This window comes from Syngnathoides biaculeatus, chromosome 3, assembly GCF_019802595.1.
Source record: "Syngnathoides biaculeatus isolate LvHL_M chromosome 3, ASM1980259v1, whole genome shotgun sequence".
NCBI lineage: Eukaryota > Metazoa > Chordata > Actinopteri > Syngnathiformes > Syngnathidae > Syngnathoides > Syngnathoides biaculeatus.
In genome coordinates, this window is record NC_084642.1 from 12059539 (window position 1) to 12080713 (window position 21175).

The 21175-nt window shown below is 46.8% G+C and overlaps 1 protein-coding gene across 1 annotated transcript; it reads left to right on the plus strand.

Moving 5' to 3' along the window:
* The first annotated feature begins 13141 nt into the window (after positions 1-13141).
* Positions 13142-20948, plus strand: tacr2 (tachykinin receptor 2). The gene is made up of 7 exons (XM_061814320.1): positions 13142-13290; positions 13397-13692; positions 15965-16159; positions 16412-16562; positions 16660-16779; positions 20596-20672; positions 20752-20948. The coding sequence occupies exons 1-7, from the start codon at positions 13156-13158 to the stop codon at positions 20909-20911; spliced, it is 1134 nt and encodes a 377-aa protein (XP_061670304.1). The 5' UTR covers positions 13142-13155; the 3' UTR covers positions 20912-20948.
* The last annotated feature ends 227 nt before the right edge of the window (positions 20949-21175 follow it).

Genomic DNA, 21175 nt, shown 5'->3' on the forward strand with positions numbered 1-21175 from the left:
AATACAGGGATAGTACAAAAAAAAGACACAAAACTGGTCATGAACATGTGAGCCTACAATGCAATAAAGGGAAGTGGAAACACACCACAATAATAGCAGTACAGTGCATGGACATGGCCCAAAAAAACAAAAACGCCATACTGAACTATAGGCAACAAAGTAATGCAATCATATTTACATACATTTCCTTTTGCCGCTTATCCTCACAAGGGTCGCAGGGAGTGCCGGATCCTATCCCAGCTGTCAACGGGCACGAGGCGGAGTACACCCTGAACTGGTTGCCAGCCACTCCCTGGGCACATGACAGGACAAACAGCCGCACTCACAATGTCACCTTGGGACAATTTAGAGTGGCCAATTAAAGTTGCATGTTTTTGGGAAGTGGGAGGAAACCGGAGTGCCCGGAGAAAACCCACGCAGGCACGGGGAGAACATGCAAACCCCACAGAGGTAGAGTCGGGTTCGAACCCAGGTCCTCAGAACTGTGAGGCCATCGCTTTACCACCACCGTGCCGCCACCATATTTACACATTATTGTCAAACATAAATGTTGAGATTTTTGCAAAATACATTCAGGCTTTGCTAAAGACTACCCAAATCCGGCTGACCTGAACCTTTTAGCTTCCCTTCGCGTTCTTCGACGTGCTCTTCTCAACGCCTCGACACTAATAAGCGATCAATGTATCCGACTGGGATGCGGCACAAACACGAGAGGCAAAAGGTCAAAAGAAGCATCCGGTGGTCGTGAACATCAGCTCACAAAGAAGCACCGCCAACTGTAGAACAGAAAAGTTCTCATTTGAATATCCCCAACCTGACGGATGACATCCAAAAGTCTTTCACGTCCCGTTTGAATGCAATCATACAGAAGTAGATTAGTGCCACCAGGATTTGCATTTGAAATGTAAAGCGATCACAATTTCAATAGTTGTATTTCAGTACCCGGGTTCAATCCCGGCCCTGCCTTAGTGGAGTTTACATGTTTTCCCCGTGCCTACGTGGGTTTTCTCCGAGCACTCCGGTTTCCTAGCACATCCCCAAAACGTGCAACATTAATTGGACACCATAATTTGCCCCTAGGTGTGATTGTGAGTGCGGCTATTTGTCTCGATGTGCCCTGCAATGGGCTCCCCGTGTCCCTCGTGAGGATAGGTGGCAAAAGAAAATAGATGGATGGATGTATTTCAGTGTAACTTTTCAATGTTAACAATTCAACAGGCTACAATTCGCTGTCTAAAACTCACCGTCTGTGCCACCAGGCAGGGTTACTTCAGGTCAGAACCGAACACCCTGCCAATCCAGTTACGCTTTCTTAGTATGTGACCTCACGTGACTAAGAAAGCCGTTTCTGCCGGCCGGGAGCTCCGATTTAACATCACATTGTCAAAATAGGCTACATATTACATGACCTATTGGATACATTGTTCATGCAACGTGCTGGATTTCCTCTTTAAACTGAAGTCCGCAATCTGCACTTCAATGCATTCCTTCTCTGTGCAAACGCATCCAAGATAATGAGGAGTAAAAAGATTGACGTTTGGAATTGCAGACATCGGGTTGTCACAGTAACACAATAAAAAACCACTGTCGGCAATCAGAAACTGAAGAAGAAAAGAGCAGATGAGTGTGACTGCCATCACCTACAGGTATAACCTTTTGTTGTTGTCTTCCTGGCGGAAAGCACAAAGAAAATCAGCTATGCCTTCTCAAACATTTATAAGTTTTGCCCTCGACCGAGTTGAAATGAAAATCATCCCTTTAGTTTGCGATCGGCAAACAAAACAAAAGTCAGCAAAAACGCTGACCGCCGCGGTCTCGTGGGCCTTTTCCATTATTTTGTTACATTTCAGATGCGGTTTATCTGAGCAAATATACAAAAGCAATGCTTTATCCCAGAATGCTGCACAGGCATTAAAGGGGAAAAAAAACAAAAAACACACACAACGATGCTTTACAAACGCGGCGCCGGATGGAGATTCAGATCCGAGCGTTGCCGCCTTCGGGCTGACTTTATTGTCATTGCGTTGAGCACCTCGGCTTTATAATAAATAATGACGCGAATAAAACAGCAGGGAGAGATATAAAATACCATGGAACTGAAAAGGCCGAACGCAATGCATTGTGGGCAACGGTTGACACCCAATTTGTCGTCATTGGAAAATAACGGTTGCAGGGTCAAAACGCCAACGCTCGATTCTAAGACTTTTTTTTTTCTGTGACAGCAAAACGTTGAATTATCTCGTGTGTTATCCACAAATCCGTCTGAATGTGTTCACGAGCACGTCTTCTTTGCCGAGATAATCCATGATTTGGAAGATCTCGGCAAAGGAGGAGCATTTGTCCTCGCAGATTTGTGAATAATTCATGGTAAAAGTGGGCCTTTCGTGTGGATTAAAGAAGTCTTAAAATGGGAGCGCAAATTAAAGTATCACGCCGAGATTTTTGCCAAGATTAAAATTGTGCAGTACAGGTGAATTTACCATTGTAATATGGACAAAGTAAGTAGTTTCGAAATGAAAAGTCACTGAAAATAGTTTGCTGAGCTATTGTTGCAGTTTCACTAATTTTTAACGGTTTCATAATGTCATCATCAACAAAAAACATTCATCCAGCTTTCCATTTTCTTAGCCGCTTATCCTCACGAGGGTCACAGAAATAGTGGAGCTTATCCAAGCTGTCAACGGGCAGGAGGCGGGGTACACCCTGAACTGGTCGCCAGCCAATCACAGGGCAGATGGAGACAAACAGCCGCACTCACAATCACATTTAGGGGCAATTTAGAGTGTCCAATTCATGTTGCATGTTATTGGCGTGTGGGAGGAAATCAGAGTGCCCGGAGGAAACCCACGCAGGCACGGAGAGAACACTCCACACAGGCAGGGCCGGGTTTGGACCCAGGACCCCAGAACTGTGAGCCCAGCGCTTTACCAGCTGAGCCACTGTGCCCCCATATGGATGAATCGTTCTTAACATTTCAAACAAGTGTTAAAAGAAGTTAACCACACTTAGAGGTTCCTGTCTCGAGTCTTTAGGTGTTGTCGGAACATTTCGTATTGACAGTAGTGGCTTTGTGTAAAACACTCAAATATTACAAAGGTAAATCACAGGATTGAGTGAGGCGATAGCTCGTCTCGACGTGAAATTAGTGTGGGCACATTCTCACACTAGCGGGGCGCCCGGGTCGCGGCCTTCACCAGAGAAACAGAAAATGGCGCATAGAACTTTTTCATTGCTTTTGGTGACCGAAATTGAAGGCACGGGGAGGCAGTTTCATCAGAACCCGCCAACAAAAGTGCTGGCCCGAAATTCATCACCGAAGCAATTATGGTGCTACTCCTTTTAAAGCATTTCTGTCTGTGGCTTAAAGGTCCACTGACATGAAAAGCATGATTTTTAGTAAGTTATTAATAAATAATAACAATAGCCAGAATGGACCCAGTCAGGGGGCCTAGTGTGTTTGTACCGGTTTTACCTGCGGGAAGGTAGCTCCCTGTTCCTTTGTGTTGGCCAAAATTCCAACATTCGGGAGGATGGATTTACTCTTCATATGTGTCCAAAAGACTCGGTTCGTCGTGAAAAATGGATTGCACAGGTGCAAATGATGAGAGCTTCAAGGGTTCCAAATGACGGCGTCAGCGTGCCGCGTCCGCCGATCACGGCTTCGGCCAGCCTGGCTCATCGAGGCATTGAGCCGGGCCGCTTTAAGGTGTTGTTGTCTCTCGTGGCTGAGTATGCTACATACTGCCATACATACTGTTGGGGAGTCTGCTGTTAGTTACAAGTGATCCACATATCATCTAAATATGGCTCGAAATGATCGGGTAATATTGCCCCTGTCACTCCACTCAATTGTGAAATGTTCTCTTCTCTGAAAAGCGCTTCTGTGTAAGAATTGGAGTCAGAAAATGTCCAAAAATGTGTTGTTCCTCTCCCATAACAGGTGCCACTACGTGTTTTCAATGGCGAAAGTCCCAGCGTGACGTCTGCTGATGACAATGCAGGCAATATGGCGACCAGTTGGATGTCGGGTGAGACTTCTGCAACTTTGCGCATGTCACGTCCCATCGGAACGAGAGGTAGGACCCAAATGCAGGAACGCAAGGTAGTTCAAGAAGAGACATGTTTATTGTGTGCAGAGGTCGGGGATCGAGCAGGCAGTCCGGTGCAGCAGCAGTGGTTGTGACGTCGGGCGATGAGAACGGATGAGCGGACAGGCAGGAGTCGGTACACGGGGAAACAATCAGCGCAGGCAGAAGTATCGAAGGAGTCAAGCATACAAGGTTGGTCTGAGAACGGACGAAGGTTGCTACACACAGGTTCGAACGGGGATACGAGAATGTTGGAACGGGGCATGAAGCTCAACGAACTGGCGGAGGACCAGTCGTCACCGGGTCCTATATATACGGGGGATGATCAGGCCGCATGAGGCACAGGTGTGTGCCTCCCAATTAGTGCAGCCGCGCGGGCACCCGCACAGCTCGTGCTGAAGGGGCAGGATCATGACAGTACCCCCCCCCTCAAAGGCACGGCTCCCAGACGTGCCTAAACGAAAAAAACAGACACTAATTAACACAGGCAGGGGTGGGCGGAAGGGGGTCCGGAGGAGGGCACGCCCCCCCCGAACCCCAGACTGGTGGCCATCCAGGCCACCAAACACGAGGCGTCCGGGTGGACAGGTCAGGAGGACGACCCGGACGCCAAGCACCAGGGTCCCCACGGGGCGATTCGGGCGGACGACCTCTGTGAGGAACCAAACGGCGAGGCAGGAACCAGAACGAGGCAGGCCACTGCTCCAGACAAGAACCTCCCACGCCGTCGTTGCAAGACGACCAGGGATTGGTCGCCAACGAGGGCAGGTCCTGAAGCGGCTGGGCGAACTCAGGAGTGAAGAAGATGATGGAGAGCAGGACCAGAGCCATGACCGCCACCCCGAAGTCTCTCCAGATCCTGGGTGGCTCCACAGAACTCCCCAGCTCCTGCTGGACAGGGACGTGAGAAGGCGGCGGCGCCAGTACCGCCTCCTGCTGGACAGGGACGTGAGAAGGCGGCGGCACCAGTACCGCCCCCTCCTGGACAGCAACTTGAGAAGGCGGCGCCAGTACCGCCCCCTCCTGGACAGCAACTTGAGAAGGCGGCGCCAGTACGGCCCCCTCCTGGACAGCAACTTGAGAAGGCGGCGCCAGTACCGCCCCCTCCTGGACAGCAACTTGAGAAGGCGACCCCGTCGCCGCCCCCTCCTGGACACGAACGTGACAAGGCAGCGACCCCGTCGCCGCCGCCTCCTGGACAGGAACGAGAGAAGGCAGCAACCCCGTCGCCGCCGCCTCCTGGACAGGAACGAGAGAAGGCAGCGACCCCGTCGCCGCCGCCTCCTGGACAGGAACGAGAGAAGGCAGCGACCCCGTCGCCGCCGCCTCCTGGACAGGAACGAGAGAAGGCAGCGACCCCGTCGCCGCCGCCTCCTGGACAGTAACGAGAGAAGGCAGCGACCCCGTCGCCGCCGCCTCCTGGACAGTAACGAGAGAAGGCAGCGACCCCGTCGCCGCCGCCTCCTGGACAGGAACGAGAGAAGGCAGCGACCCCGTTGCCGCCACCTCCCGGACAGGAACGAGAGAAGGCGGCAGCAGCATCACTAACTCCACCTCCTCCTGGACGGGAGCGTGAGGCGGCTGGGGAACTGTCGCCACCTCCTGGACAGGAACGTGAGGGCGTGCCCGTCGCCGACAGAGCAGGAACGGGGAGCGGCCGCAGGCCGGTCGCCGACAGAGCAGGAACGGGGAGCGACCGCGGGCCGGTCGCCGACAGAGCAGGAACGGGGAGCGGCCGCGGGCCGGTCGCCGACAGAGCAGGAGTGTGGAGGTTCCGCGGGCCGGTCGCCACTGCCACTCCAGAGCACGGACGAGAAGCGGCTGTGGACACGTCGCCACCTCCTGGACAGCAGCGTGAGGCGGCATCGGGTCGGTCCCCAGTGCCACGTGACCTTGCAGTGCATCCGTTGAAACAGCAACGTGGGCGTGGCGCGGAGGCGAATCAGTTTCCAGGGTAACGTGTACCTGAGTAGGCGGAGAGTCAGTCGAAACTGACACGTGGGCGTGTCTCGGGAGCGGGTCAGTTCCGACTGCCGCGTGAGCTCTGCTCGGAACCACCAACACTGCAACGTGCACTTGAGGTGGCGAGTCTGTTCCCACTGTGCCGTGCACTTGGCAAGGGGGCGGGTCGGTTTCCACAGCTACGTGCACTTGGCGAGGTGGCGAGTCTGTTTCCACGGCAACGTGAACCTGAGTCAGCAGCGAGTCCGTCGCCGTTGCGACGTCAGCGTAGCTCGGCTGGTTCGCCAATCCTTGCCGGACCTGGACCGTGAGAGCCGCCAATTCCGCGCTCTGCCGCTCTATCTCTGCCCGCATTTCGCGGCGGAACGCCTCATGATTTGGCGGCACCTCCTCCCTCTGGGCTGGAAGCTTCGCCACCAGCTGCGGGTCTGCCGGTCTCACCGTTACCGGCGAGGAGTGGGAGGACGGTGTCTTCGTTGCCGCGCAGCGAGAGACACCAGGGAGCGCCCGGCCGGGGCGTCTCCTCTGGCCGCCACGCGGAGGTCCCGGGTAGATGGCCAAGCGGGTTCCCTCGTACCGATAGGTGCACTTGGATCTACCGGGCGAAGTCGCTCGGGTGCTGGAAACGCGGGAAGGCGGGGCAAACTGACTGGGATCAAAAGCCGGGCAAAGAGACTCAAAATCAAAGTCGTCGGAGTCGTACTCAGGCAGCCGGTCAAACAAATCGTGGTCCTCCTCATATTCCGAAAAGTCAGAGTCCAGAAGAATATGAGGAGCCGGACAGGTTGTGTTCGGGACGTATTCATACCTCGCTGGCGGAGCGTAAGACACGGAAGTGGAGGACGTCAGGGAGCCTACCCGGATTGGACAGGCTTGGTCCTGCGGCAGACGGTCTACCTTGCGTCGGTCCTGGCGACGCCGGGTCTTTACTGCTGGGTCCTGTGATGGCCAGTTCGTTCTGTCACGTCCCATCGGAACGAGAGGTAGGACCCAAATGCAGGAACTCGGAAGACGCAAGGTAGTTCAAGAAGAGACACGTTTATTGTGTGCAGAGGTCGGGGATCGAGCAGGCAGTCCGGTGCAGCAGCAGTGGTTGTGACGTCGGGCGAAGAGAACGGATGAGCGGACAGGCAGGAGTCGGTACACGGGGAAACAATCAGCGAAGGCAGAAGTATCAAAGGAGTCAAGCTTACAAGGTTGGTCTGAGAACGGACGAAGGTTGGTACACACAGGTTGGAACGGGGATACGAGAATGCTGGAACGGGGCATGAAGCTCAACGAACTGGCGGAGGACCAGTCGTCACCGGGTCCTATATATACGGGGGATGATCAGGCCGCATGAGGCACAGGTGTGTGCCTCCCAATTAGCGCGGCCGCACGGGCACCCGCACAGCTCGTGGTGAAGGGGCAGGATCATGACAGCGCATAGATGACATGGTCTCCGCTCAAATTAATTTTTTCCTATAGACATTGAAGTTAATCATGTTATATGTATTTTTCATGACAATATCTATATAGAATGTTTATAGGCATGTCCCTTAGGCTTTAACTTCCTGCCGCTTTCTGTCCAATCTTTTCGCAGATGGAGCGTCAATATCCCTCAATATTGGTAAGTTTTCATCTTTCTTTTGATGACACCCGCAACCCCGCCGGCTTGTGGATTTAGCTCGAAAATCTCCCTTTTTGTGTTTTAAATCTTCCAGAAAACGACGGATAGCTTCGAGAAATGGGCCTGAACATTTGCGCGAAAGCTGCGATAGTCATATCACAAAAGGATTTTTATTTATTTATTTGTTCATATCTCCATTATAGAAGCTTGAACCCCCCCCCCCCCCCAACTCCCATCCGCCACCTGTGCACCGCTCGGCTCCATTTGCACGCACACGCGTACGTGTGTGCGCCCCTGTCATTCTCAGGTGAATGATCTGCAAGTTGCACATTCCAGGAGAATGGCCGTGCGTATGGGGGGGGGGGGGGGCTTGGCGGGGAATAGAGAGAGAGTGAAACAGAGAGAGAGAGAGAGAGAGAAGGGAAGTGAGAGCGCCCAAGAGAAGGACAGTGGGGGCGTCTTGATGGATTGGACCTGGTTATCCATCGCACCAAGGGATGTTTTATTCTTGGCTCTAATCTGGTACCAAGTGGACACATGGATGACAGAGTGCGCCGCTCCTCTGCGTAAATACAGAGGTAAGCATGTATTTGCTCTCTTTGTGGAAAACACTTAAGTGTTGCATTGCACTAATTCATCATTTGTGCGCCTTGCAAAAACTTCAAACACAGCGGGAGATAGTGCGCCGTCATGAAGGAACGGCAATGCTAATGACAGAGAGTCGTCGTTTCACGAACAGAGAATACGAATTCAATAATATTTACATTTGTGTTTTACTATCACCGCCTTCTCTGCTATTACGGGTGGCAAAATATGACCTGCACATCAGGATTATGCGGTAAGGTGTCGTTCTACTGTATGACTACTATTGTGAAGCAAGATGTTGGCTGCAGCTCTCACGGTGAAGCCCATTAAACAAATGTACCTAATATTGTGGCCAGTTAGTCGTTCATTTTCAGATGACCAGATGGGTGCACACACACACACACACACACACACACACACACACACACACACACGAATATTAACCTCGCAAAGAGCGTTGTTGAAAGGATTTCCAATGAGGATTTTTTTTTTAACTGATCAAAGCCCAAACCAAATAATTCATATTCTATCCATTGATTTTCTATGCTGCTTATCCTCACCAGGGTTGGGAGGCAGTAGGATCCTGTTGTATCTGAACGTGGACGAGAGGTGGGGTACACCCTGGACTAGTCACCTGTTAATCACAGTGCACAAATTAACAAAGAACCATTCAGATTCACACCTGAGGACAATTTCAATGAACTCATAAATGTTTTAAGAATGTGCGATGATGCCGGAGTCCTCAGAGAAAAACCCACGCAAGATTTTTGATTTGTATTCAATTCTCTTTGTATGACAATTTCCATTCATTAAAGTATGATATCGGCCAAACCGCCTGCAATATATCAGGGGCGGCTCATCGTGACTGAATGAGAGTGAGTTAATGGGTTGTAATGGATTATACACTCGAGTTTAATAGTCCATATAAATGGAAGAGAACAAAGAAAATGCCTTCGGTAACGTGTTGGGTTTCAGCACCAAGGACAGCTCAGCGCGCATCCAGGGGCGCCGCCAAAGTCAAATGTTCAATTTGGAGTTCATTTTAAAAAAACAAAATGCTGGGAAAAAAAATCATCATCATCATCATCATCATCATCATGCATGACTCAGTGAGCGAGATTAACAAGCGCTTTTGTTTTTCTGCAGCTGTCTGACATAATTAGGATCGCCACAAAGTGTCATTCGACATCAGTATTATCGGCGTCGCCAGTTTGGACTCAGCGCGGCGTGATGCGCCGCATTGGAATCTGTTCCCATTGTCAGACGCTATAAATGCTGCCTGCCAGGTGATTCACGGGTAAAAATGAAGGACTGACAGATTTACGTGACACATAACGGTCTTATCAGAGATTTTAATGGCCCAAAGCTAAGGTGGGGAGGGAAAATTATTTTAGTACAGTATGTCTCTTTTATGGCCGAGAGGGGCCCCATATGTATTGTGGATGTGCTCTTTTTACGAAATGATAAGACATAATTCATTGCAAATTAGGACCCCTAAACTAAGACTTGGACCCAGATTGAGAATCCCTCTGTTAATTGACTTCAAAGGGTGAGCAGTTGTATTTCATTTCCATTTTAAATATACACTGAACAGTTGCTTTTACATTAATTGGACACTTCAAATTGCCCTTTGGTGTGATTGTGAGTGCGGCTGTTTGCCTTGATGTGCCCTGCGATTGGCTGGCAACCAGTTCAGGGTGTACCCCGCCTCCTGCCAGTTGACAGCCGGGATAGGCTCCAGCGCTCCCCGTCACCCTCGTGAGGATAAGCGACAAAGAAAATGGATGGATGGATGGAGAGTTGCTTTTACAATTGCATGGCTGTGAATAATGTTTCTAGGTTACTTAAAACGCTGGCTGTATAGCCGCCGATGTGTTAAGATGGCGGCATTTTGAGCTTGTAATGAATTCGCTTTACATTTTCCATTCATTTTCCGTAGTGTTTCCCCTTTTTAGGATATCGACAAAAGCTGGAATCTTTCCCAGATGACTTTGGGAAAGCGGCAGGCTACGCCGCGGAGTGGGCGACAGGGAACATATGAATACAAAACGATTTATGCTCACATATGCACATATGGAAAATTTTGTCTCTGGTGAACCTATCACGCATGTTTTGGAATATAGGAGGAAAACGGAGTACCGACAGTACCCCAGCACGGAAAGGATGCACGAGCTAAAATGGGATTCGAACCCAGAAGCTCTCGGCTGTGAGGCAAACGTGCGGCCCGCCGACACGTCGTGCTGCCATCTTTGCGTGTCACGGACACAATTGTGTTGAACTTTGGGGATTGCACCCGATCTCGTTTAGCGATTTATGCGCTATAGAGTCAAATAAACCGGTGGGCCACTGTTGGCACCTTTTAGCTTAAACAAGCACTCGGGCGGCCACTCTCGTTAATGAGCTGTCATGTCTGCATCATGCGGAGTGCTCCTTTTAACTCTTATGACTCTCTTGACACTTAACAGGTGGAGTGAAAGCGGAATTCAATTAGCAGCCAATAGAATTGCCCGACTTATGTTGGACTTTCATGTTTCACTCCTTCGTAAAAGAATTTAGTTTGTTTCATAAGTAATGTCATTATCCAAGCCACTTATCCTCACAAGGGTCGCAGGAAAGCTGGAGCCCATCCCAGCTAGCTTCGGGTGAAAGGCGGACAACCCCCTGAACCGGTCGCCAGTCAGTCGCAGGGCACATGTCGACACCCTCACTGAGCGGGGAATCGATCCCACGCTGCATGCATGTGTACCGCTACACCATCAGTGGCTCCCCATAAGTAAAGTGTAATTTTATATTTTTCACAGGAAATGAAATGCCGTCATATTTTGCAAACAGCTAATAGAATATTGGCACATATTTGGCAGTGCATGAGAGATGGTAATTAGAAATATAGGCTACATTTCTACAATTTTTTTAACATGACATACAAGTGGATATAACAAGTATACATACCGTTACTCAAATAATAAGCGGTGTTCGCGCACAACCATCAGAGCTCTACTAGAAAGCAAAGAAATGTCACAAAAAGTCGACTAGAGCATCTGAACTTTTCCGGGGGTTCAACTTTAAATGGTGGCATTTAACTTACATTTGAATATGATTGGTTCATTCTGAACATTGGCACACTTCCATTTATAAGAGCCCGCGCAAACTTTGTGCACCAAATAAAACTTTTACTTCCCGTCTTAAAAACATTTATATGAAAACCAGTTAGATTGAACAGGATGTATGTCACTTTTATGTTGGAAAAGGTTTTGAAATGATTATCTTGCTTTAATTTCTGTATAATGCGAAAACCTGGTATTTGAACAGGGGTGTGTAGACTTTTCATATGCACCGCATGTGTGGATACTCTTCAGCAATCACGTGTTTCTGCACCAAAATTGATTATTTTGCACATCCCACCCATTTGGTACAAACAATGCATTCCTACAGTCCCCCCCCCCCACCACCACCACCACCACCACATTCCACACGTTTACAATTAAATCCCCAAATGAAGACGAGACTTTTCACGACCTTCTCCTTTCACATTTCTCAAACCATTGCGACGACGAGTCCCGCATTGCACAGGTAGATTTCAACAATTCAATTAAGTCCACAACCTTCTCTATTCAATTGCATTCTCTATTCATCCGTTGCTGTTTTTTTTTTCCCTGAATGCTCCAATGTGCTCACAATACCTTTAATGTTCGTCTGCAATGATTAACAACAGAGGGAAAGAAAAACTTTCCTCCCTTTCATTCATCTGTTTTCTCGACTCCTCTGTTGCGGTTCACCTCCTCTAGGGCTGCACAAACAAGAACCAGTTAGAGGAATACAAAATTGTACATTTGGAATTGGCACCCAACCTTTTGGCAGCTACCTAAATTTTATTATCATTTCATGCATTATTTAGCCAGAAGCTAACGGAAAGACTTGCAAAATTGTCCTTGATAAATTGTCTAATATATGAGCAAATAAATCCAAATGTAACAAACTAGAACGGGATCTTCCTTGGGGATTAGTTTCTGCATTTAGAGGTTCAATGCAAACCTAATTTATCCAGATTAAATATTTGGGGTAAAAAAAAAAAAAAAAGGGGGGGGGGTCGCGAGGGGAGAATGTACCTTTAGGGGAGAAACTGATTTTAACTCATACATGTTCTATCTATCTATCTATCTATCTATCTATCTATCTATCTATCTATCTATCTATCTATCTATCTATCTATCTATCTATCTATCTATCTATCTATCTATCTATCTATCTATCCCACTCAACCACCCATCTATCAATCCAATTATCCAATCAATCAATCAATCTATATATCTATCTCACTCAACCACCCATCTATTATTCCATCTATCCATCAATCTATCAATCCATCTATCTATCCCACTCAACCACTTATCTATCTATCTATCTATCTACTATCTATCTATCTAATCTATCTATCTATCTATCTATCTATCTATCTATCTATCTATCTATCTATCTATATATCTATCTATCTATCTATCTATCCCCAACCACCCATCCAACCCACTCAACCACCCATCTATCAATCCATCTATCATCAATCCGTCTATCATCAATCCGTCTATCTATCTATCTATCTATCTATCTATCTATCTATCTATCTATCTATCTATCTATCTATCTATCTATCTATCTATCTATCTATCTATCTATCTATCTATCTATCTATCTATCTATCTATCTATCTATCTATCTATCTATCTATATCTATCTATCTATCTATCTATCTATCTATCTATCTATCCATGAGCATCCTAATCATACGGCAGTACACAGAGTTCACCACTGACGCACTCTGCACCTCCAGGGACCGCCACGGACTTCCTGAACAGGACAGTGCGGGACTATCAGACAGTCGCTTTCCTCTGTCAACAGGTGACGAATGACACCAACATGGACGCGGACAATTCGATCGAGCGCATTGAACGAGACTTGAAGGCCACGTCGCTGCCAGCGCTGGTCACCAGAGACTCGCTGGAGGATGCAAATGAGACCACGGGGAATCAATTTCAGCAGCCTGACTGGCAGGTACGAGGCTCCTCTTTCTTACTTCAGCTTCATTCAAGTTCGCTACACTGCACGACGTGTACGCCGCGAAGAGGACACTGTGCGAAATCACGTTTCGTGCCCTCAGGTGGCTCTGTGGGCTTTGGCGTACTCGCTCATCATCCTGGTGTCCGTCACCGGGAACGTGACGGTCATCTGGATCATTCTGGCTCACCGGCGCATGAGGACCGTGACCAACTACTTTATCGTCAACTTGGCTTTCTCTGACGTTTCGATGGCGACCTTCAACACTTTGTTCAACTTTGTTTACGCGCTGCACAACGACTGGTACTTTGGCCTCGGCTACTGTCGATTCCAGAACTTCTTCCCCATCACCGCCATGTTTTCGTCCATTTACTCCATGGCTGCCATCGCGGTTGACAGGTAAGGCGAGGACTAAGGAGTTAATTTTGAGCAGCTTGAGACGGGATTGTGTGATGACTTGAATTATTTAAGGTTGATGTATTTCTTAATGTACTATATATATGGTCTCAAATGTCATATTATGTAATTAATAACTTGGAGAAGGTTCTTTTTTTTCTCTCTCTCGCTTATGATGGGCATTTCTTTTTTTATGCTCACATATTTGAATTATTTCCAATATGCCCACTCTGTAACGCTTGTGGTGCGAAATGATTCAACTGAATGAATCATGCTTTGGTTTGTTAGAAATATAAAAGCGATCGGTTGGCAGTATGGAAGTCTGTGAAAAGAGTTCTTGCGATACAGTTTCCATTTGAATGAAATGGAAAGATCCTTCATGGAATTATGATAATAGAACCACATCATTTCTCTCAGCACATATATATTAATACAAAATAATATCACAAGCTTCTATTATAAAAAAATGTAATTCAGCTGTTACACTGTCACAATGACTCAATTCTCAGTCAATGTGGGAATTTATTTAAAACCAAGTAACCCACCATTCATCATGATTGGCACGAATGACACTTGGAATATAAAATGGGCATTACAATAGCTGTTAAATAATACGGGCCGTTTAGATAAATATGGTTCTGAGTTGGAATTAGTGGTAAGCATCTAAAACAAGTCAACAGGGTTTGCTTCAGCAAAGAAAAAATTCAAAGGTGGCTCGTGGGAGAGGACTTTAGCCTCTGTGGCCTTGTGACTGTGAAGTTCTTCAAACGCAAACATCAATGAGATTTCCACGTTCATCAAAGATGGGTCCAGAGTACCTTGAGTGGGCAGCTGAGCACGAGGAAGACCTAAAAACCACCCTAATCGACACCTTTATAGATGCAGTCGGTCACCAAAAGAAGAAACGCAAGGATTACTTGGACAAGAATGATCAAGTGCCACAACAAAGAGCAATGCTTTTTTTGGACTCTCACAAAGACCCAAATCCAAGGACGAATAAGGTCTGTGACCCAGAGTGCTGCGAAGCACTTCTAAATGGGATTCAAAAATTTAAAAGACCAATAGCTGGAGCAGAAATGAATCCAAAGATTTATTCGCCACTTGAAAAACCATTTGCGGTCCTTTGTCATGAGCCAGGCTGGACCACAGCCAAGAGGGGCGTGGCCACTACCCTGGCCGTTTCACATTGGGACTGTAATTAGATGGTGTATTTAAGTTGGAGTTTTGGTCACTGGGATTCGCCAGTTTGTTCTGTCACGCACCTCCGGTGTGGTGATGGACCCAAATGCAGGACTCCAAGACGAGGACATGATGTTAGGTGTAGTTTTTTTTTTTTTTCCAAAACTGAGGTCATACACGATGTAAGCAGTCCAAGCAGGCAGAGGTACAGAAACTCTAAGCAAAGGCAGGATTCAAAAACATGAAGCGACGTCTGATGACTAGGACTTCACTATGGAACATAAAGTAAGACAGGACTAAACTGAGGTGGCACAAAAACACTGCGACGAGGATAGCTCACCATTACACTATTTTCAGTGGTGGAGATTCCTACTGTCAGTGAATGCAACTCACTAATTCGGGGCATAATGAACTGGTGAATGCCAGTGACCAAAACTCCAACTTAAATGCACCATCTAATTACAGTCCAATGTGAAAGAGCTGTGAACGGTGACAGGTGTCACCGGCCAGGGCAGTGGCCACGCCCCTCTTGGCCGTGGTCCAGCCTGGCTCATGACATCCTTCTGACTCCCCCACTCGCAATCGAAGATCCTGCTGAGGACAAAAGATGGCAAAGTGGACCTCTTGAACAACGCAACCCCACCATCAAGAGTTACCAGAACAAGAAATAGCCAGCTAACTGAAGATAGCCAGGTCACCATCAAACAAAAGATAAAAAGCAAACCTTCTCAAGTTCCTGCATCAGCTGGAACTAGCCCAGACATCTGAGGAAAAACAGGACCGACAAGATCCAGGAAAACGCTGGAACCGTAACGAAACTGCAACGGGACACAGCCCACCTTAGGGTGCCCGACTCCATCGTCTGCAAAAAAACTGCAGCGGACGATTTTTAGACTGGCAGAAGATGGAAGTGAGACCATTATCTTCAACTCGGGAGATAGCCAAGAGAGGAGAAAATGATGCATTAGGTTATATTTTATAGACGGGTATTTCAAGGTTGACTGATAAATAAATGTTGACTGTTAACGCTTGTGTGCGGCTGGTACCTGATGATGAGAGTGCACATGACTTCATTAACGTTTCACTACTGCTTTAGATATATGGCCATCATCCACCCTTTGAAGCCTCGCCTCTCCTCCACCTCCACCAAGGTTGTGATTGCAATCATTTGGATTGCGGCGGTTTTGCTGGCGTTCCCGCAGTGCTACTACAGCGTGACCAGATTTTACTACCCCAGAACAGTTTGCATGGTCGACTGGCCGGACGACTACGGAGGAACGCACCAACTCAGGTGGAAAGTGATGCCACGCGCTGAGAAGCACAAAGCTCTAACGTTAAGATTGAAATGTAAAATGAAATGCGGGGAGTGGGCGGGGGACAAAGTATTAGTGTTTGTTTTCTGAGGCGGTGAATTGAAATTTAGTCCCCCTCAAAAATAAAACATGGATTTCTGTCCCGCTAGAAGTCAGTAGCGTGACGTGGGGAACAAACCAATTTTGGGAATCAAGGCGTAATCTTGTTGATGTGACCTGATATCTTGTAGCTACCAGTTTGCAGTCATACTGCTGATCTACTTGCTCCCCTTGCTGGTGATGATGGTGACGTACACTTTGGTGGGCCAGACTCTGTGGGGGGGCCACATCCCCGGAGAGGCGACCGACCACTACCACAGCCAGATCAACGCAAAGAGAAAGGTCATTCTTTTTCCACTTTATTACCGCCATTTATTGCAAATGGGAGTCTATATTAAATCTGTCAGCAGGGTTGACGTACGCAACCTTTGTCTCTTAGGTGGTAAAGATGATGGTTGTCGTGGTGGTGACCTTCACCCTGTGCTGGTTGCCCTACCACATCTACTTCATATTGGGATCAATCAACAGAGACATTTATAAGCAACATTACATTCAACAGGTCAGCGGGGTTTCTGTCATATGCTGATGTAATTATCCATATATAACATGTTCAAGTGGCTGGTTGTCTGGGACATCTGGATCTACACATGTATGTTGTGAGTAAGTCGTCGAGATTTACACGGAAGAGTTTGAAAGCGTAGAGAAGGCTGGAGGCATACAAATACTTCGTTGCTGGATCTGTTCTCAATCAAGAATAAATCCTATATAGTGATGGAGCCACTCGGATTTGTTCAATGCAAATACCAATATTTAAATAAATGGCCCCTGGTTTTACACAAACTTGGATTCATTAACTATCATGGGGGGGGGGTAAAAAAGACAGCGAGATGGCTCCTCCGTACACGGAAGCGTGTTGCGGCCACACGTTAACCTACGTAAACATCACTGTGAGCAAAGGTTTATTTTTAATTTAATATTTTTTAATATTTAATATTTTTAATATTTTTTTTAAATACGCATTGGACTCATTTGAGAACAACATATATTTAAAAAGGAAAAAAAAATCTGCCGAGGAGAGGTTTACTGAAGTTTAACGTGTGGCCGCAACACGCTTCCGTGTACATTGGAGACGACTCCCTGTCTATTTTTTTTTTTTTAACGCATTGATCTCAAATGAGCCAACTTGCCATTATAAATACTTCTTGCGAATTTAAGATTGAGAAGAATAATTCCTACCTGAAATGAAGTGATTGCTGCACAGTCATGTGTATTTGGTTGGGCACCATCCATCACGTTTAATTGCCAAAATCCATTGATCTTTTCTGCTCTTTTCAGCTGGTATTCCATAGAATGAGCTCCTTGAATATTTGTCTCATCTGTTGTAACAACCAACAGCATAACAAGTCTCGGGCATTGTGAATATTCTGCTCCGGTTCAATCTCCACCACACTGTTGAGCAGATCTTTTTGACAGGCAATATGGCGCAGTGAAAATTGTGACGTCACATGCACGATCTCTATATTGCTACATTTGTAATCGTAAAAAAAAAAAAAAATCGTAATAAAAAGTAGAGTAATTAACTGACTACATTTCCAAACTTTTTGAGTCTGAAATTTACGAGGCTACTTCCGATTCAGAATCAAAATTTATTTGCCATTGCACAACAGCGCAACGAGATTAATAGCTCAACCTTAAAATGCAACCACATAAAATACACGACAGATAACAAACAAAAATAAATAATGACCCTTCGCATCAGTGCACGGTAATATGAATAACGCGTCAGTGCAAGTGCAGCCATCTGTCAGATCATGTTGACATTCAAAACGGTAATGGCTCAGGGATTAGAACTGTTTTTGTGCTTGTTTTCACCTGCGGCACTGTCCAGAGGGATGCGGGTTGAACAGATGATGGCCCGGCTGTGAGCTGTCTCGAGCGACGCTACGAGAGGTGGGAAGCGAGGATGTTCTCACTGACCTCTGTAGCCTCTTTTTGTCCGGGTCAGTGCAGCAAGCGTAGCATACTGAGATACAGCAGCTCGGGAGGCTTTCTATCCAAGATCTGGAGAAGGTCTCAAGCAGCTTTCCCTCCACAGAAATGAGAATCACCAATATGGAAAAATACCGAAAATGTCTGCCTTCTGGGGAAGGATTCAAAGTGGGGTGCGCCCCCCTTTCGGCATGAATTTTTTTTATAAAACACACTGTTAAATGTTGACCTCTGGTTACTTCTAGTGTAAATACAGGGCAATAATAATATTATGAAAACTTAAAATAAGAGTCCAAACAAAAATAATTTTGCCAAACTTCAGACATAAAAATGTAGACAGTGAAATTTATATCAAATAGGCTACTGCACTTACAAGTTATACTTCAGAAATAAGTACACAAGTGTTTTGTTTATATGAGAGCGATCATAAAATATAAAAGTGAGCGATAAAATGTGTGATCGACAGGGCCAGTGCTACAGATAGGCCTAATCGTATTAACAGTTGTCAATTACATAATATTTGAGAAATGTACGTCCAATTTACCTCTGTGTTTCCTGGTTTGGATAAGCTGCTGGATATTTTTTTGCTCCTCGACATCTATAATTGATGATATCAGAACACAGAGTGCGCAACACTTTGCCGGGAACGTCCACCTTTTTTATGTGTTTGGTGTTGATACATGTTGATAAATGTTGGTACAGTTTTCGTTCCTATCTGCACGGTTACACTTTTTTCAAGCCATGCCCACCTGAAACCACCACGTGGTTTTTCTCAATTTCCCTGGCACGATCTTCATCTTTTCACGCCAAGACTTTCGCCATACTGGCAAACGTGCAGATCACTTGAAACATATGCGTACGTATTTCTATAAGTTACAACAATGCCGTAGTAAACAGAATGCTTCTCTATGAAATGTTAACAGTGAAAATACAGATCAAATACCGCCAAAATGCTGCCGGAAACCGTAATGTCATTATTATAAACACCAAATTTGTTGAAAACAGATAGTAATGCCGTTTTCCGCTATCACAGCTGTGACAAATTTCACGACCCGCCGCCCACCCGCCAATTTTCTCAACGGATTTACACATTTCACAAAAATTACAATTTCAGTTGAAAAAACGCGGAATTCCACGAATCCGCGGAAATTTCTCATCCCTGCCTCCAGTTTACTCTTCTTGAGCACTCTCAAGGAAGTAGAATCTTAGTAGATCCTTTCTTGCCTATGACAGAGTACCAAGAGAGGAACTGTGGTACTGCATGCGCGAGTCCGGTGTGGCAGAGAAATATGTTAGAATAGTACAGGACATGTATGAAGACAGCAGAACAGTGGTGAGGTGTGCCGTAGGTGTAACAGAAGAATTTAAGGTGGAGGTGGGAGTGCAACAGGGATCCGCACTGAGCCTCTTCCTGTTTGCGGTAGTAATGGATAGGCTGACAGATGAGGTTAGACTGGAATCCCCTTGGACTATGACGTTCGCAGATGATATTGTGATCTGCAGTGAAAGCAGGGAGCAGCCGGAGGAACAATTAGAAAGCTGGAGGCACGCACTGGAAAGGAGAGGAATGAAGATTAGCCGAAGTAAAACGGAATATATGTGCGTGAATGAGAAGGGCGGAGGGGGAAGACTGAAGCTCCAGGGAGAAGAGATGGCGAGGGTGGACGACTTCAAATCCTTGGGGTCAACAACACAGAGCAATGGTGAGTGTGGTAAGGAAGTGAAGAAACAGATCCAAGCGGGGTGGAACAGTTGGCGGAAGGTGTCTGGTGTTCTATGTGACAGAAGAGTCTCCCCAAGGATGAAGGGCAAATTTTACCCAACAGTGGTGAGGCCACCCATGATGTATGGATTAGAGACGGTGGCTCTGAAAAAACAACAGGAAGCAGAACAGGTTGTAGCAGAAATGAAGATGCTGAGGTTCTTGCTTGGAGTGAGCAGGTTGAATAGGATTAGAAACGAGCTTATTCGAGGGACAGCCAAAGGTCGATGTTTTGGAGACAAGGTTAGAGAGAGCAGACTTTGATGGTTTGGACATGTCCAGAGGCAAGAGCGTGAGTATATTGGTGGAAGGGTGCCGAGGATGGAGCTGCCAGGCAATCGAGCGAGAGAAAGACCAAAGGAAAGGTTGATGGATGATGTGAGGGAGGACATGAGGACAGTGGGTGTTAGAGAGGAAGATACAAGAGATGGGCTTAGATGGAAAAAGATGACACGCTGTGGCGACCCCTAACAGGACAAGTCGAAAGGAAAAGAAGAGGCACTACTTATAGAAATAAAATTAAACAAAGAAGACTTTGTTTCTTTTTTGGTGTTATTCTTGACAATACGTGTGCAAATGTGAATACTGTGGCGGCATTTTGACATAGTTTTTTACTCTCGAAAGGTTTACCTGGCGATTTTTTGGTTGGCGATGAGCTCGACCATGTACAACCCCATCATCTACTGCTGTCTAAACCAAAGGTAAAAGTACATGTTTCTATTTGTATTTTAATTGTAAATGAATTGTTTATAAACAAAAAAAGCCACTCCTCTGTTGCAGGTTCCGTGCTGGTTTCCGACACGCTTTTTCTTGGTGTCCCTTCATCAAAGTGTCGCAGGAGGACAAAATGGAGCTGCAGCACACGCACACCTTCAGAGTGACCACGACGCGCAGCCTACACAAAAGCAGCCCGCGCGCCTCCATCCGCGCAAACGACTAAAGCGACGTAAGCAAAGAATGTGGGCGAGGATGGTGCAATATTGCCGGAATGCCTACGTGGACGGGTTCGCGGTGCAAAAAAAAGGTTCTTTGTGCATTAAGGCTCATGATAATACAGGAGAAGCTGCCATCATTGTATCCTGTGAAAAAAGCATTGAGTATATGAATGGAATATGAATATTCGCGGTGATGCTTCTGCTTGTTTGGCAACCTAATGATTATTTGCTGTCGCTGTATAAGGGGAGGGCCACAGAAACTACTTTGC